This window comes from Triturus cristatus, chromosome 3_1 (assembly GCF_964204655.1).
Source record: "Triturus cristatus chromosome 3_1, aTriCri1.1, whole genome shotgun sequence".
NCBI classification, from domain to species: Eukaryota; Metazoa; Chordata; class Amphibia; order Caudata; family Salamandridae; genus Triturus; species Triturus cristatus.
The window spans coordinates 609,656,225-609,674,954 of record NC_140583.1 but is presented as its reverse complement, the minus strand read 5'-3'; the positions used below and the strand labels follow the sequence as shown (position 1 = coordinate 609,674,954).

The 18,730-nt window shown below is 48.0% G+C and overlaps 1 protein-coding gene across 1 annotated transcript in view; it reads right to left on the bottom strand.

Moving 5' to 3' along the window:
* The window catches only part of CERS3 (ceramide synthase 3), a 314,458-nt gene extending 303,016 nt beyond the window's left edge, over nucleotides 1-11,442 (bottom strand). Inside the window, exon 1 of the mRNA XM_085644534.1 lies at nucleotides 10,924-11,442. Coding sequence (XP_085500660.1) covers nucleotides 10,924-11,096 — 173 coding nt within the window. The 5' untranslated portion in view covers nucleotides 11,097-11,442. The remainder of the gene's footprint in view (nucleotides 1-10,923) is intronic.
* Nucleotides 11,443-18,730: the final 7,288 nt, after the last annotated feature.

Genomic DNA, 18,730 nt, shown 5'->3' with positions numbered 1-18,730 from the left:
TTTCAGAAAATGTAGACAGGGTCTGACTGATCTTCCCAAAAGCACACCGAGCTACAATAGGAAATGGATGCGGGAAGAAGAGGAGGAGACCAGTGTTTCTAGGTGGTGGGTGATGGAGTTAAAGCAAGCTGTGCGAGGTGTACAGACTTCGGTTAGGAGGAGCATTTTCGGTAATTTCACACAGTGCATTTCCTTGATTTAATCTATCTGCAACTGAACTATTTCCGAAACTCTGTATCCCAGTCTGTATCCGGGATTATATAGCTACTGTTTCTCAACAGATAAAGCTAGAACTAGGTGTCACTTACCACGTTTTTTTAGGGTGGGAGTCAAGTTGTAACCTCCTCTCCGGAACAAAACCTAGTGAATCACCTCCCTCCACCATGTTGAATATATACATGTGTATTTATGTAAATTTCTCTTTTTATATAAAGTGTTATTTGTCGTCTTATCTGCATCCTTGTCTAACTCGCAACATAAATTGCAAGAATTCAATGTAATTTGAATATGATTAATTACAATCATTACAAAAGAAGGTAACCACAAAATACATTAGCTTAAAACTATTTTTAAAAAATCATCTATAAAATTAGCTTATGCAATTCACATTTTTTCTTCCCTGGATCCGACTTGACCGCCTGGCTTCACTTGTCAGTACCCAAGTACATCCCCATTGGAGGCTTACGGAGTTCTTTCAGTCTTTGCGCCTAGATACAGATGGTTATTGCAATAAGACCAGTTCTTTTAATGACTTTCGAAATCGAATTTATTTCTTCTGAATAAACCGGTCCTGGTTTTTCCACGTACTCAGAACACGTAGCCTCAGTTGCAACCTTGCTCTATGTATCTTAACTGTGAAGCACTTCTTGTAAAATGGGCTTCCAAATTGCTAAATGCATGCCAATTAAAAAGAAAAGTGACTAGAGCTGAGCGCGGCAATGTCTGAAAGAGCCAAAATCCAATGTATGTAATTAGGTGGTGATGTGGAAAGGAGTACAAAATTCCGGCTCTTGATTTTTCAGGTTTTCATAATGATTAACCAGCTTGTGTTGGATGTTACCTAGAAAGTCAGCAAGTTGGCCCATCTTGATACACTTTCACCTGGAGGGAAAACTGAGAATCAGCATATTGCTGGACGATTCGACTCACGTCTACGATGCGTTCACCTATGGATACCATGTATATGGTGGTGGTGAGCGGATAGAGCCAAATGGACCAGGGTGTAAAAGCGCAAGTTTAAGATCACGGTTTGCTTACGGTCATGGGAAAAGGAGGTTAACAATTTGAACAAGCATTTGCAATGCAATAGGTCTCGCAATTGCGAGATTTTGAGCTACCGGCATTGTAAATGACAATGCCTTTTATGTATGTGTTTAAGAAAACCTGCAATAATAAAAGGCATTATCACTTACAATACCAATGTCAAAGTTTCTAAAAATGCGAGACCTATTGCATTGCAAAAGCTTGTTTTAATGTTTTACTGCTGTCCAGTCATTCTGTTATCCCATTTCTCTACACTGCGCAGTGCCACGAAGACCCCGAGGAACCCTTCCCGTGCCCGGCGCAAGGATTTGTCGGAGTGCAGGGCTTATCCATCGGACAGTACCCTTTCTGAGAGGCAGCCTCGGAGCCCGGGAGGGTGCCCTGCAAACACCACGGCGAGTCTACGATGGTGATGGAAGAGGGGGCAGTGCAGCCCCCACCCTCCCCTAGAGCAAAGGATGCGTACCCCCACCCGTCCCTGAAAGCAAAGGATGTGCCCCCGCCCGTGAGGGTAGAGGAGCTCTCCCGCCACGTGACAGCTGATCCCCTGATGACTGCTAATGCGACGGTGTAAACATCGAGCCGAGATTACACCCCCTCGCCACCCTCATGGAAGTGAATGGTCAGCACCCCCACCCTACAGTAAGAGCAGAGGGTCTGTTACAGCCACGCCGTGTACATGAAGGCAGCGAATAATCTGCGCTGTATTCCCAGGGGGTGTGTCTGTGTGTGAGGTGGATGGGGCTGTGATGCTACCTCGTGAGCATAATCTGTTTTATGCACTGCATGTATTATAGAGCATAAGAGTGCTGAAATCAGCCCAACCCCTTCCCAGTGTCGAGCTCCCCCCGCAGAGAGAGTGTGTGTGTGTGTGTGGAGCAGGCCCGGCTCTAGGAATTTTTATTTGGGTGGGCCAAGGGCTCATTCTGGTGGGCCACTGCGGGCCCAATTTGTCCCTTCTGGAGGTAGCCTACAAACCCGGATTACATCATATGTACTTGCAAACAGGCAGCATGATACAATGGATTGCTTCTGTGTGTACACAGAGCATGTCCATACAGTCCATAGGTCACTGTCCTATGTTAGGATTGTAACTTCTGAACTGCAAGTAATCAAAGGATCTCTGTGACAAAGGCAGTAACCCACTGAGCTATCCACGTTAACTACAGTTTATCTACATTTAAAAACTACAAACAGATAAAAGATTGCTCTCCAGCAGGATTATTAATCCCTAAATTTATCTAGACATTTTAATAGTTGTCGTGCATCCTTGGCAGAACCATTCATGATGATGATACAATCGATTTAAACAAACGATTTAAATAAAATATACACAGCACACAAAGTATGCGTCTTGCTCACAGATTTAAAAAAACGCAACAATAGCCATACATTCTCTTACCCACTCCTTACCAACTTTATCACAGCCCGATCTAAAAAACAGCTCAAGGGGTCAGGAAGGTCAGGAAAATGAATCGGCAAAAAACAAACTCCTCTTCACTAGCTGAAAATAATGAAATATCCACGCAGCAGGACGGTACACAAATCCAATGCCAACGAAAGGATTTGTCACCTTCGCCATGCCCCTATTGTACCTGCACGAATGCCCAACTTTCTAATAGGAGATGCAAGCCGAGGCCCAATCACGCAACTCCTAAGGAAAGAAGAAAAATAACGTTCAGAGAACGTTTTAAATTGCAGTGACCATTTTCTGTTGGCCTTGCTAATGTCACTGCCAGGGCCAAGGCTCATATTTGGGTGGGCCTGGCCCACCCGGCCAACCCTCTAGAACCGGGCCTGGTGTGGAGTGATCCTTAGCGCCACGAATTGTGCCTTTCTATATTGGATGCAATGCAGCACCGGTGCATCGAGAGGAGAGGCCCCGCTCACCAAAAAACGACGGAAGTAGAAAATGCGTAGATTGCAACCCACGACATTCACCACCTACAGGCCGAGGCCGGCGATCATACCCCTAGCGGCGCTTGCTGCGCCTTCCACCTTACAGGCAGGTGGCACAGTGCTCGGGCACAGGCCCTGGGTACAGTGTGAATGCTAGGTACCAAGTACTGTCGGATATGAATCCTAGAGCGTTGCACTACCCGTCGCTGCGTGGTGTCCGCTCCGAGAGTACACAATGCCAGCCCTTCGACTGGCAAACAGTGGTCTGCACATATGCAATGGACGCAGGGCACGAGAGCAGACAGCCGCGAGCGCAGTGCTGGCCACCAACTGTGGTGCACACAAAATGTCCTGGGTGCAGTGCGCACCGTCCCAACAGGAGCTGTAGTGCACAGTTCCCGCATGCAGCGACGGTGCAGAGGAGCCCCAGGTACAGTGGAGAGGAGAACCAGCAGATGGCTGCAGTGCACAGCAGCAGCCAAGGGGCCTTGCCTAGTACCAGGAGCCTACCACAGTGCACACCAACGGCCCCAGTGCACACAGTACCAGCAGGAAACGTGGTGCACATTAGCAGCCCCTGGGACAGTACACACAGCCAGCAGGCAGTGGCACAGCACATTGGTTTTTGGTACAGTGCCCGGCACCAGCAGCTAGCTGCAGTGCGAAGAAGTGGCTCAGATCCGGGTGCAGTGCCTTCTACCAGCAACAAATCTAATCCTTTCTGCTACGTCCTGTGTACAGTGCCAGCCTTGGATTTCACTAGGCAGTGCCAGCCAGTGGTCACAGTGTGCCCTACCACCTTCACAAAGCAATGCCAGCCACGTGTTCGCTGCGCACTGTCATCCACAGGGCATAATCATACCCGCTGCTCTGTGAAGTGTACGGTACCAGCCGCCCGGCACCGTGCCTTGTAGCGGATACCTGGCATGAGACCTGGAGCTAGACACACTCTGTACGGCTGAATGCAGTGAGCGGTACCTGCTCCACGGTACAAAGGTCAGAGGCAGATGCTTTGTTGTCTGTCGGCCTGTGTCTGCTCAGTGCAGTCACGTTACCATCTAACAAGTGCAGCACGCGGTGACAGTTACCATAGTACTAACTACCAGATACAGTATGTTGACTTCTCTTTGGGTCCAGTGCACAGTGCTAGCCGCCGGGTTAAGTCTGCCTTCCACCAGGGGCTGTTTTCGCTGAAGTGTGTGGCACCTGACACCAAATAACAGAGCACATTTCAGTCTACCAAAAACAAGCGTTGACAAAGTCAATAATCTTGCTTCCATTAGGAGCCTGACTAAGATTGTGAAAGAACCTGCGGCAGTAAAAAACAAAGCAACAAGCCCGCGAATGGTGCGCGCGCACACCGAGACATCTGTTTCCTATTATCGCGCACACCTCTGTGCACGATAATCGCAAACAGATGTCGGGCCTGCGGGTAACCGACACCAATAGGCCATGGGCGGAGTAATGCACCAGCCTTTGGCCAATTGCGTGCTGTCTTTGTTGAGTGGTAATTGTGACCAAGTTCTCAACTGAAAGCAGAAGCTTTAAAAAAAAAATAAATAAAAAAAAAATAACTATACTGAAACATTGGCATATGCTTCAAGTCGAACCAAACTTTAGAAACATTTTTTCTATAAAACCTTTGTTTGTGTATGAGAGAAGCAAGAACTTAATTGAACTCCTTAGACCACGCAAAATCGTTGAAGCAAACACATCATACAAAAGGTACCATACCTTGCCATAATTGTGGCAACTGCAATAACATCATCAGTGGAAATACTACCCGCCACCCTACCCTGGGTCACAACATCAGATTATATACCACGGCAACATGGGATTCTAAAAATTTCGTATATCTACTGAAATGCCCTTGTGGGCTGATATATATTGGCAAAACCGAGAGGAAAATAAAAACCAGACTCAATGAGCATAAGAGCAATGTACGAAATAAAAACCTGAAATCGGTTGTGGCTGCACATTATCAATCACAACCACATCAGTATGTGAAGTAGTGGACATGAAAGAAGGAAGAGACAACAAAAGGTTCTTATTACAACGAGAAACTTTCTGGATCAAAAAAATGCATTCATTGGTGCCGCATAGCCTTAATGATCGTATTGAATACAGTTGTTTTCTATGAATGATTGGATTGACCTTTGCACTGTTTCCAGAACTCTTTTCAATTTCTCTAATTTTTCAACATTCCGTCTCTTTTCTACACTCCTTCATACAATCCTTTTATTTCACTCCTTTTATTTTCTGCTATTCCCCCCTTGTCTTTACTGTGGTTTTAATACCTCTCTCCATAACTTGGATAACACACTCACATTTCAAGCCATTTCATTTTTTCTGCAGACAAACCAGACTTCACTTTTCCAACATAGCCGCCACAGTTTTTGTTGTACCGCTTTCTAGGTTAACCACACAGACCCTTTTCGGTAGTACTTTTTCACTTTCTAACTCTTGGGTTACATTTGGCAGACAAACACACGCCGTGCAAACCAACCGCGGCCGTTATGCTACGAATTATACTATCGGAATAAGGTAACACCACATGTGCTCACAGCACTCGCGTTCATGTCCTGGTTAGATTCGGACCTTTCACTTTGAGCACCGATGTTTTTAAAGTAATTTCGTCACGCGAACACCGGGAGCATTTCTATGAGTGTCACTTCATAACAACTCACAACATTCTCATCCACTTGCATGAGGGTTTCTTTGCAGCTTTTTCTTTTCTTTATCGTATAATTACGAATACCCATGGTAGTTTACAAACTCGCCATGGGTACACCGATTTCCTTATTTCACGTCAAACTTCCATGTTAACTACACTTACTCACACGAGACTCTCTCTTTAGCCATTTTTTTTTTAACCGTGATCTCACTCCCGTACCCTTTTTGTCACATTTTTTCCACTGGAACTCTTGAAATACAGCTAGCACCCCGTTAACATCACATAGTGTGATCACTGGGTCACCGTATTTACCGGTTAATTAACTTCCTCAGGCACGTGGCGATTTATTCACCCTCACCATAAAATGATATTCATACCAGAGACACTCAGGTCGCCTGATTTTCGCCTATCTCTGCTTTCTCCAGGAATTTACTCCCTGACAAAGGGCAGGATATCTGCCCGAAATGCACAGGGGCTTTCATCTAGATGTTCTTTCAGCATCAAGTATAACCCTTTAATGGATTGAAGAAAATACATCATTATCTCATGAATACAATGAGTATATGTCGTCATACAACGAATAATAAACCTTTGATTTGAACCATTCAAACTTTTATGGATTACCTTTTGAACTTATGAACTTGGCATTAATGGCAGTGCGCATGGAGGGACATATCCCGTGAAGGGAAATGCAACCTTTGTTAAAAAGACGCATGCAAAGGCCAATAGCGTGGTCCAAAAGGAAAAGCACACGCATGAGCGTGTGCGATTTCTAGGTTAGTCTTCAAACCCCCTACAAGAGGTCTCTTGCTGCGCGAGCAGTGCTACGCACTGCAACGCTAGGCACGAGACCTAAAAAGGCATCATCGATGCCAAATTGGGAGTTTATGATGCATATAGGAGTCCAGCGGCCATCAGTACCAAATGTTGCTAAGAAGGCAGAGAGGATGAGCTGGTATGCCGCGTCTTTGCTGTGGATGAGGAGACCATCCTCAATTACCAGGAAACATCTGAATTTTAGTGATACAACCCAACATGAAGCATGACTGGCCCAGCTCTTGTAAGTTGTTCTAGAAAGGAATGGCTTCAGTTGTGAGCTCATGCACCTCAATGGTTTTTGGTGAGAATGAGCACCCAAAAGGTGGGTTGGTAGCAGTTGGGGCTAGTGTGGTTGCCAGTCTACTTTTTAGCATTTTTAAAAAATTTTTTTTAGAGTGGGCTAAACTGCCCTATCTTTAAACTGGGAGTGTGCTCTAGCGATAAAGGAGCATTTATGATTTGGAATTAACACTGGCCTAAGTTTTGGAAATTTTACATAAGTTATGGGTTAAGAAGTTGCCTATGCATCTAGATGGTTCAAGAGTGGCATTTGATTATTTGAGTGCTTCAAATTACTGGTAGGGTGGGGGATGGGGGGAGGGGGTGGGGGGGGGGAGGGCGAGACAGGTCGGTGAAGAATTCCAGTAGGCATGTTATAGATTAAAATTCGGACCACATTAGGAGTAAGGGAGTCACAGAAGTCTGGTTTGATTTTCCAGTTCTCTCACTCACAGGTTGAAAACACTTCTTTAATGCTTAATATGTTTTTGGTGCTCTTCTTTTTGGCTTTTTTCAGTTGCGTCAGGTTGCTTTGGAAGAGGTTCTGTCAACAAACGTCTGCTGAAGTGAGCACCTGCTCCTCAGTGTTCACAGCCCCAGACCACCATGCTGTGGATGTCTGTTGTGTGGTGGGACTCTTAATCTGTGTGATAAGAGGCAGTAGTACATTTGTGCACTCTGCGTCCTCTATTAGGACAAGTTACGATTGTGCAATGCAACAAGACTTGTCAGGTCCATCTTTTTTAATGTATCCAACACAGATTGTCGTCCCTCTCGGTCGGCAAGGTTATTTCAATTTCTTGTGCGAGTCGCTGAAGGTGACCAAGAGAGATATCAGATTATTCTCTCCAGCACTCTGCTTCCTCCCCCACCTCTCCACCTTCTGAAGGCTGTATATGGGAGTTGCCCTTGGATAGTTTGATGGTTAGATTTTTACTGCAGCCACAAGGCATTCCCAGGGATCAATGGAGTATTAGTTTGCAATATACCTTGTTTATATGCATCACATGTAACAGCCCAGTGCCTTGCCCTTTCCTGTTGGAGGATGATAACAAGACCCTGAGACAAGGTGGGAGACCATGATGGCCCTTGGGAGAGTGTTGAACCAGGCATATGTGAGGCAGAGGACAGCTAGGATGCATTCAATTAGAAGTGTCTGCCAGCCCTGCTGATGCTGCTGCAGCATAAACTAAAGGTCTTGGTCTCTAGGGTGGGAGTGCTGTGGGGAATCAAAAGCAAGAAGAACAAATAATCGATGGGATGCTGAACAATGCAAACATTCACCCCCAGTCAACAGATCGGGATTTAATCCATCGTTTTTTGGCCCATAACACCACCCCAGGTTGGAACCAGCCATATGCTAATCAGTCTCGACCCTGCTCCTCATGGGGACAGTCCAGCCCGAACTGCCAAGCCAGATCATCCCTGGACCAGAAACAAGCATCCTAGGACCGGTTTTGGAGCATCACCCATCATCAGCCAGGCTAGCTTGAATCCAGTGGTGCAGTGAGCATGTACTGTGGGGAGTTCCAGATTATGAAACGGATTACTCTGATGGATTTCTCTGGTTAATGATTCAATTTATCGGCTGGTTGGTTTAGTTTAAACCTTAAGTTCATAATCACTACAATTAAGGGCGTCATATATGGGGGCGGGGGGGGTTGAATGAGGTAGCAGCTGAAACCCCTGACTTAGCGTTGTAACCCTGGCATTACCTTTGTGACCCAAAGCCTCAGACTACCAGAAACAGAATGTAAACAGTGTCAGCGCCAGAATATCCTCGCGGGTGATGGTGCACTTTACACATACCATAGCTACGTTCAATGTAAAATGCTTACGTTTAGTTATCCAATAAACTCCCATCTGAGAAAATAAAAACAATGAAATAAATAAAGTACAAACTTGCTGTGTTTCAATATACATGAAAAAGGATTTTTGAACTAAATTGTCCTCTGTCCAAGCGATGGTGCCTTTCACGTGGCTAAAATGTATTCGCAATGATGAATTATTTAATCCAAAAACAGTTCATATTCAATGTAGGATTCATATGAATTAATACACGACTTCCATTGCTTTTTTAAATCTCTCTTTTGTGGCATCTCACTAATTAATGAATGCCTTTCTCTTTCAGGTAGACACTGGTGAATCATCAAATCACGATAGTTCGTGGTATTTTGTAGCACTGTATGTATCCTCCTCTTGAAAGAAACACAATTGCTCATTTAACAAACAGCATAATTAGTAATTTTGCCTCTCCTGGCATATCACGCCGCCACCCTACTTAAACTATAGGTGGTATCTAAAGCAGACATAACTGTTGTGGTGTTATCGTAATCATGCACGTTTTATTGGGTTCCTATATTCAATTATGTGCTCTCGTCTAGGTCAACTTCTTATGATATCCCTTCCTTGAAGTGACGTGATGTGATGTCAGAGTTCAATTGGTGTACAGTGTCCCTTCCACTAACCCTGCCATGTTGGTACATCGACGTACATAACCATATACGTTCATATGTTATAAACAAAACAACATGCCATACAACTGAATCACTCATCAGAACCAATCCTCAGAAATCACCACACCGGAAGTTCAACAACACTCCATAGAAACCCTATGACTCACTTTTCTGAGCTCCAGATGCATAGCTGGGAGCACAACGTCCCCACAAGGGAGGATAGACTGAGCCCTCGCACACCACAACCAATCACCCAGCATCTGTCAACACATCCCAGACTGTCAGCTCCTGGAGGTCACTCCATCATCAGTTTCTAAAGCACCTAGACAGGAGCAATACAATATCCGGGATACAGACATCTATCGGCACACCCCTGCCCCCTCCTGGCTGCTTCCCTCTCATATGTTGCACACTTCGAGTTCACTCACTACACACTTTCACAGTCGGCTGGGGGGGGGAAGCCTGTGTACCTGCCATAAACCGCACTACTCTCGCCTAGTGGGTACAGTGAGAAGGTGGGGTGTTTAGCAAAGGTTAGGACCTGTTTCTGTTATAACTGTCAGGGCGGGGGTGGAGGGCAGAGTCAGACTCCAAAAGGATTAAACTGCAACGAATTCAGATCTGCCACGACGAAGCTGCGCCTGCGCACACCACTGTACATACAAGTTCAAGAAATAAGTGCTGTTTTGGGACTGACGGCCAGACGGGTGAGCACGCCACATTCAGAGGAATGTAATAAACACTCAAGAAAACGCTGCACCCGAAGTTAGACGGAGCCATGGGGTAGCGGGAGGCGGGAGGCGGGCGAGTGAGTGGAGGTTGTCATTTCCGGACTGCTCTTTGCTCGCAGGCCTGGCTCTGCCGTAGGCTCGCTTACCCAGCACTAACGCAAGCATGCACCCTGAAAGAGGAGCGCGAGCATGCACCCTGAAAGAGGAGCGCGCACCCCGCGCCACCCCTCTGCTCCTTCCATTCCGATCTCCGCCCTTACGGCTGCCGGCTCATTACTTTAAAAACACACCCACTGACACTGCGGTCCCAGAGTCCATCTCAGCTTTGTAAAGTTAGCAGGGAGTGAGTGGTTCTAAAAGTCACGGGGCACCACTCTGCTTATGGTCTCTGATATTACACGTCACAGAAAAAAAAACACTGCTTATTAACAGAATCTACAGACACTAAATACTTTATTACACGCGCGAGATCTCAGGGACTACGTGTCCCAGAATGCACTTTCCACGCTTGTTTCAAACATCCAGGTAAATACGAGCATCAGAAAGCAAAGAACGACGCAGTTAGCATTTCGTACTCACGCTAGATCTGTGACTCGGAGGTCCCTGGCACTGTATAGGTGTCATGTCAGCACACTTACAAGAGTTTCTCAACAGAGAACGACAAGCACCAGAAGGCAGAGTTAAAACCGAGTCTCCACGCCCCACGTGGGACAGACAGCTCGAGATATCCGCGATGGCCACGCAGGCATCCCCGAGCCTCGCCCATTTCCCTCAAAAACGCTCGCTTGGCGCTTTTTCTCACCTCTCGAAGAAGTATCGGACGATCATGAAGAGCAGCGCGCCGGGCATGGTGATATAAAAGTGCGAGGCCTTGGGCAGCACCAGTTCCTCATCGTCTTCCAAGTCGGCCCAGGTGTAGTTAGCTGGCAGCCAGAGCCGGTCCCACCAGAACCAGTCCTGGACCGTCTGCAGCATCTTGGCGGACGGGCGACCGAACACCCAGACCCCGGCAGGAAAGCAGCCCTCCGCCCGGCAGGCAGCTCGAAATAACAGCTACAGGATGTGAGAGCCCTGTGACTCGCAGAGCAAACCACAGGAGCAGGAACCAGCCCTCTCGCTCCCCCTCCACTCTCCTCCCTCCTCTCGCTCTGGCTGTCTCTGCTTTTTTTCGCTTCAATTACTGAAGCTTTACAAAAATGACAGGGCTGGAGTGGGAGGGGCCCCGTGCGCCTTGTGTGTGCTGCCCAGGGCGCGCTCCGGCGCCGGCGAGCTCACTTTTCAACCGAACCTGCACTCCAAGTTGCGTTTAGACTAACAAGTCACATTTCTCCCCACACACCCAAGTAAAAATCTAGCCGCCCACGCCCTCTGCTTTCATTGGTGGCAAGCAAGTTCACTGGAATTGTGGTAGGCAGACATTTTTTACTCGCCCACGAGGGCTCAAGGACTTTTGAGACCAGTCCCATGTCTGGCGCGAGTAGCACGCTTGTGAGTTTTTTTTCACAATTGTAGTTTGTCTTTTTTACCACTTCAGTGTGCGGGACTACGGATATTAGAAAGTAATCGGGCATGTTCGCCAGTAGTCAGTACCGCTGTTCAACATGTCTTAAAGAAACATGACAAAACTAATAGATTTTACAGAGGCAACCCCTATTGACTTTGCCAATGCCTGTTACATAACCACCTAACATCAGGTCATTATGGACACTGTCTGGACATTTTCACCTACAAATCATTCTATGTCAGTCCACGGAGGCTCAGATTATGCTTCTCTTTGCTTTACTGCAAACAAACAGCAGCCAATAAAACAACTTTAAACATCAGCATACCCCGGAAGTACAACCCCCTCCAGTAGTATGCCCCAATCACTGTCCACACTATCACATATAAGGTCCAAATTACGCCATCACTTCCTCTTTCTTTGCTGCTGCAGCAGCAGATAAGTGCTTTTCCCTTACTTTTATCAATATTTGGTAGAGTGTGGGGATATTGTGTGTTGGTTAATATTATCGATTTTTACCTGTATTCATGGTTGTTAGAACTTGGTTATTGACTGCGACGCGGCTCCGGAACGCCTGTTCCCGGCTCCGTTTTCGCTGAGGTTGTGGCGCCTCGCAGCGCGCGCGCGCGCGTCGATAGCCTGCTGCGGGCGTTAGGGGGCGGTGGAGAAGGAGGAGGCAGACGCGACTCGCTCGTGCACAGAGAGCGGTCGCGTCGTTAGCAGGACGCTCTGGCTGAGCGCGCGAACTCGTTCTTCACTCATTTTGAACGAACGGCTCCTCGCGCTCAGTTCCACATGACTGCATACATCTCTGGCCTCAAGTTCTGAACGCTTACCGGAGCGTGTGACCGGATTAGAGCACTGCTCTAGGGGAGTGTATTGGGGTTGCTCCTTCCACCTTGATCCTAGGCGGAACCTTTAGTTTAGTTTTTTTCTTTGGTGCTCCTTGTTGAGAGCAGGTTCTGTCAGACCCCTGGGCTGCTCCCCCCCGTGAATCTCTTCCAACTCCTCTGAGCTTGTAGCAATGGCGTACTACGCCGAAGAGGAGGACCAGTGGGTTGAATGTGGCAATTATGAGGACTATGAGGAACCGGAACACTTGGAAGAGAATTTGGTGGAAGCCCTGGATACCCACGTCCAGGGTTCAGTTAATGTGGCCTTAATCAAAGCCCTCAAGCCTTTTACTAAGCCCCTCCTTAAATATGGCAAGAGGAAAATGAAGGCTAAACACAGTGATGCAGGCACTTCTCGTTCCTCGGCCAAAGTTTTGGCACGAATGGCAAAGAATGTAATGAGGGACCATGGTTCCATGGCTGCGTATGACACGGATGATTCGTTGCCAGCTACTACTACCACGTCGGACTCAGATGACGAGTCGGTGAGACCCAAAAAGAAATCTCATAAGGTGAAGCATACTGCTTACATGCCTGATGACAGCCAGGCTCCTAAAAATCTGCTGTTTGACCCGCAGAGCCTTATTCATCCACGGTCTTCGGAATGGGTTCCCTGTCCTGAGGTGGCACATTATGTAGGGGTGAACTTGCGACAGGGTTTCGAGAAGGAAGTGCGGGCCACATTGCGCTCAGAATGCCCGAGACCATCCCTGACTGGCAAGGTGGCGGACACGCCGGAATTAGATCCTAATATGGCCACATTCATGCGGAAATTCGCTAAAGACCCGAAAAAGGGCTTAGATAGAGCCTGGCGGGGATGCCAGGATAAGCTGTTGGATGTTTCAGGTCCCCTCACTAAAATTCTAGACGCGGCGGTCAACGCCAAAAATCAGAATGTGTCTTTGGACACCTCTGAGATTATGGAGTGGGCCCAGCGGGCCCTGTGCTTTCTAGGAAATGCAAATGTGGCGCTATCTACCGAAAGGAGGCGCTCGTTCTTGATGAGAATAGATTCTCAATTGGCGGAGATGGCCACGACCGAACCGGGTTCTTTGGCCAATGGCATGTTGTTTGGCGACAAATTCGTCAAGGAGATGGGCAAGTACGTGGCCACCTTTTCAGCTTTAGACAAGGCGCAGGCTAACATCAAGAAAGTGTTCCACACTGGTGTTTTTGATAGGGCCGGACGCGCTAGAGGTCGAGGGTCCGGCCGTGGTTACAACCAGACCTCCCGAGGGGCGGAACAAAGAGGCAGAGGAGGTCAGAGGTCGCAGTTTTACCCCTCCCGCAATAGAGGTGGCCGAGGTCGAGGCCACAGAGGATCCTATCGAGGACAGCAGAACTCCGGAGATAGCTCCTATTCAGGTAACGATGTTGAATGCCTCAGAATGCATGGTGGGAGGTCGTATTGCGTTGTTCCTTCACAGGTGGCAGGAGATTACGACCGATCCCTGGGTGTTACAAACTGTCCAGGGTTTCCACATAGAATTCTACAGCACTCCGACTCAGAGTCGGGTACCGGGCGCCCTACATTTTTCCCTACAAGAACAGAGTTTCATCGACAGGGAGGTGGAGGCACTACTCCAGAAGGGTGCAATAGTGAGGTCTATTCCCCATCCTCGGGGTTTTGTAAGCACGATTTTCCTAGTCCCGAAGAAGGACAAAGGGTTCCGTTTGGTGCTGAATTTAAGAGAATTCAACGCTTGGGTGGTGTACCGACATTTCAAGATGGAGGGCATCCATTTGTTGAGGGACATCCTCTTAGAGGAGGACTGGCTCGTTCGTTTAGATCTAAAGGACGCCTACTTGGCGGTCCCGATTTTCCCACCACACAGGAGGTTCCTCCAGTTTCTCTGGCGCGACCAATGGTTCGAGTTTTCCGCGATGCCCTTTGGTCTGTCTTCCGCCCCTTGGTGTTTCACCAAATTAATGAGACCGGTGGTCCAATGGTTGAGAGAACGAGGGGTCCGCCTGATCATTTACCTCGACGACATTCTAATTATGGCACAATCACAGGAACTCTTGTTGAGACATCTTACGTGGACTCTCCAACTGCTACAGGAGTTGGGTTTCCTTGTGAATCTGGAGAAATCAGTCCTGCTTCCATCGCAATCGATGGAATTCTTGGGTTTTCAGATCAACTCCCTCACGTGCCAGTTGCTCCTTCCTTTGAAGAAGAGGGTAGTGATCAGGAAGGAATTGAGGAAAGCGCTTGCCTCTCCGACAATCTCGTTACGGACGTTGGCTCGCCTAGTAGGGTTGCTGGCGGCGTCCATTCAGGCGATTTTTCCGGGGCCCTTGCATTACAGGGCCCTGCAGAGACTGAAAATTTTGCATCTACGCAAGGGTCTCTCCTATGCGCAACAGATAGCCCTCTCACCGGAGGCTCGTACGGAGATCCATTGGTGGTTAGACCATATGGAGGCCTGGAACGGCAGGGCCATTTTCTCCTCCAGCCCGGATGTCGTGATAGAGTCAGATGCGAGTCGCTGGGGCTGGGGAGCGCGGTGCGGGACCATGGAGACAGGGGGTCGTTGGTCTCAGGAGGAACTGAAGTTGCATATCAACTGCTTGGAACTCCTAGCGGGAGCGTTCGCGATTCGAACTCTGGCCCCGCAGAAGGTGTCTTGTTGCATTCTTCTACGTATGGACAATGTGTCCGCGGTGAGGTACATCAATCGCCTCGGAGGGACCCGCTCTCGCCTCTTGGCGGAGATAACCAAGGACTTTTGGCATTATTGCCTGGACCATCGTCTAGTGGTGACGGCGGAATATATTCCCGGGTCGTCCAACGTGATTGCCGATTGGAATTCACGGCATTTGCGGGACAGCAGCGACTGGAAACTGCATCCCAACTGTTTCAAAGCGCTGAATCTCAAGTGGGGACCCTGTCTGCTGGACCTGTTTGCGTCCAGACTCAACACTCAACTTCCGCGGTTCTACAGTTGGCGGCCGGACCCTCTAGCGGTCGGATCGGACGCCTTTCTTCACTCGTGGACGACGGGCACTCTATATGCCTTTCCACCATTTGTCATGATTCCGAGAGTGTTGGCGCATGTGCGCAGACAGAGAGCAGAGGTAGTCCTGGTTACTCCTTGTTGGAAGGCGCAGGCATGGTTTCCAACCGCCTTGAACTTGGCTTGTGCGCCTCCGGTGCGGCTTCGGTCGTTTCCGGACATCCTCACGGATCCTCAGGGACTGCGCCACCCGTTGGTGTTGCAGAACCAACTGGGCCTCATGGCCTGGAGACTTTCAGGCGTCGTTGGCAGGTGCCGGGAGTTTCGCAAGACACTCTCTTTTTCTTGTCCCAGGCTTGGGGCTCCATCCACACACAAGCGATACGAATCAGCTTGGAGACGGTGGGTTAGTTGGTGTGGTGAGCGACAGTGTGATCCCGTGGGATCCGATATTCATTTAATAGTGAATTTCTTGTCGGAATTGGCCAAGTCCGGTTTGGCGTACCGGACGGTAAATAATTTTCGATCGGCTATTTCAGCGAGTCATCCGCATGTGGAGGGCAGGCCAGTGGGGGAACACCCCTTGGTCTGCAAGGTAGTGCGAGGGATTCGTTTGGTGAACCCTCCTCAACCCCGGTACACCGCACTTTGGGATGTGTCGGTGGTTTTGCGTTTTTTGAGGAATTGGCCAAATAATGAGGCACTTTCTAGGAAACAATTATCGGCAAAATTAACAGTCCTACTGTGCTTAATTTCATGTAGACGGGTATCGGATGTGCGAGCACTGGATTTGGCAGGTAGAGTATTTACTCCTTCGGGAGTTTCCTTTACGATTTCCAGACGTACTAAGACGCACTCTCAGTGTATTACGTACCCTGCCTTCCCTCATCATAGCAAGCTGTGTGTTGTAAAGTGTTTAAAGGTTTATGAAGATTGCACTAGGGAATTTCGATCTGATGTTTCGGGACAATTGTTAATTGCCCTTCAGCGACCTTTTCGCCCGGTCTCATCTGCAACCCTGGCCAGGTGGGTCACTTGGTTACTGGGCCTTGCGGGGGTGGATGTTTCCATATTTGGAGCTCACTCTGTTAGGGGAGCTATGGCCTCTAAGTCTTTGGGGGCGGGTTCCCGGTTGCAAGACATCATGACTGTGGCGGACTGGTCGACTGATTCCACATTTAAAACGTTTTATCATAAACCTATTGTGGATGTCGCTTCGGAGGTGGTAAATCAACTTTAAACTAGCATAATCTGAGCCTCCGTGGACTGACATAGAATGAAAAATTGTCTAGCAAGCGCGACAAAGAATTTTCAATTCTATTAAGGACACGGAGGCGAGGATTATCCCACCCAAGCAGTTGGCATGTTGGCATACTGATGTAATTATTATGATGTTGTACCCACCCGATAATCCTGTACAGTGACTTCATAGTTGTTTTGTACGGGTGTCACGATGTCAGTTTCCATTTCAGGAGAACAGACCAAACAATCTTGAGGGTCAGGACGTCTGGCATCGGCAAGGATGATTCGATTCATCGGGGGTCAATTCATCTGGACAGAGGACAGTTGTCGTCTTTTCCGGAGAGGATATTCAAAGTTCAAGGTTGGACGCACGTCGATGGAGCAATCGGTGGTCCAGTGTTCGACGGTCAAATTGGTGGACTGTGTTGAAAAGTTTTTTTTTTTTTTTTGTCATGCAAAGAAAGAGGAAGTGATGGCGTAATTTGGACCTTATATGTGATAGTGTGGACAGTGATTGGGGCATACTACTGGAGGGGGTTGTACTTCCGGGGTATGCTGATGTTTAAAGTTGTTTTATTGGCTGCTGTTTGTTTGCAGTAAAGCAAAGAGAAGCATAATCCTCGCCTCCGTGTCCTTAATAGAATTGAAAATTCTTTGTCGCGCTTGCTAGACAATTTTTCATTGTATTCGGGTGTGTTAGACTAACACCCATGCATTGTGTAATTAAACGATAGCTCAGGAGCGGAGCTAATGGCCGTATTAACCCGGACGGGCAGAGGTGGTCGCCCTATTTTTAGAAACATCAAAATAAGTTTGGACGACCCTCTCATTCTGCCGGGACGACCTTCGCATCCTGCCAGCTCTAAGACCTCAGATGTGGTAGGGCTATGCCGGAGGACCTGCGACTAGAACTCCCAGCTCACGTTTTATGATTTCAAAGGATAGAAAGTGGTCCCCATCAAAAAGGTGGCGTACCTTGTCAGCTTGTGCACGACCTTGTGTTAGCTTAAAAAACAACGGGCGCCCCAGGAGTGTGTATACAACAAGACAAAGAGGGTGACGCGCTAGATTCGGTCAGTGCATGTTTGCCAGCCTCCTATGCTGGCCCACACGCCCCAGTGGCATAGTGCAGCGAAGCTAGCGCCTTCTCCGTCTGCATGAGTGGCTGCAGTGGTTGGTCAAGCAAACCTGTCAGAGCAGGGCTTGAAGTAAATGAAACAAGCATTGGCATAGCCAATAGGTCTCGCCTTTGGGACCTTATAAGTGTTTAGCCATGCAACAGTTGCATAACTAAATACTTATAAGGTCCCAAAAGCGAGACCTATTGGCTATGCAAAGCGGCCGTGTGGCCGCGAAAGTGAAAGTAATCGCGGTAAAACGCAGCGCGCGCCCCCGCACATGCACTGTAGCTCTAGCCTGGCCTGGTAGCACTTTTTGGAGCCCTCTCAATAAGTCTCGCCAGACCAGCGCATGCGCTGGGTCAGGCGAGACCTAAAAATGTGTGAGGGAGGGGGGGGGGCTTTTAAAGTGGTGTGGTCTTAGAAACATACATAAGCAGGAACCTTTCCAAGAGCCGTGGCCTATGCATTGAAGGGTGTGGCTTTAAACATCTAAACGTAAGTCCTCTGCTTCCGTCCTGTCTGCAGATCGTACCATCCGACTAGTGTCTTGGTGCCTTTCTGTATGTGAACTCTCTGCTATCAGACATGTGCAGTAACAGCCATGCAACTAACTCAAACCAAACCTTGTTAGCAATATCAATAGATTAACCAACAACAACGATTTAGATGTGAATAATTAGAACTGGAAAGTTTCAACTTTTGAAAATACGAGACTGTGATTGAAGCGTTACTGAGGCGAGTGGAAAGGGTAGCAGTCTTCGGAGCCTCAGTCCCTCTTTTCCTTTCTTGCTTTCTTCAGCAGCTTCTCTGCAGGATGCCTATGACCTTGTCTCCCCGCATTTTTCTGAAATTCTCCAGCTGCATATTTCACACTTCTTTCGTCTTCAGCACTCTT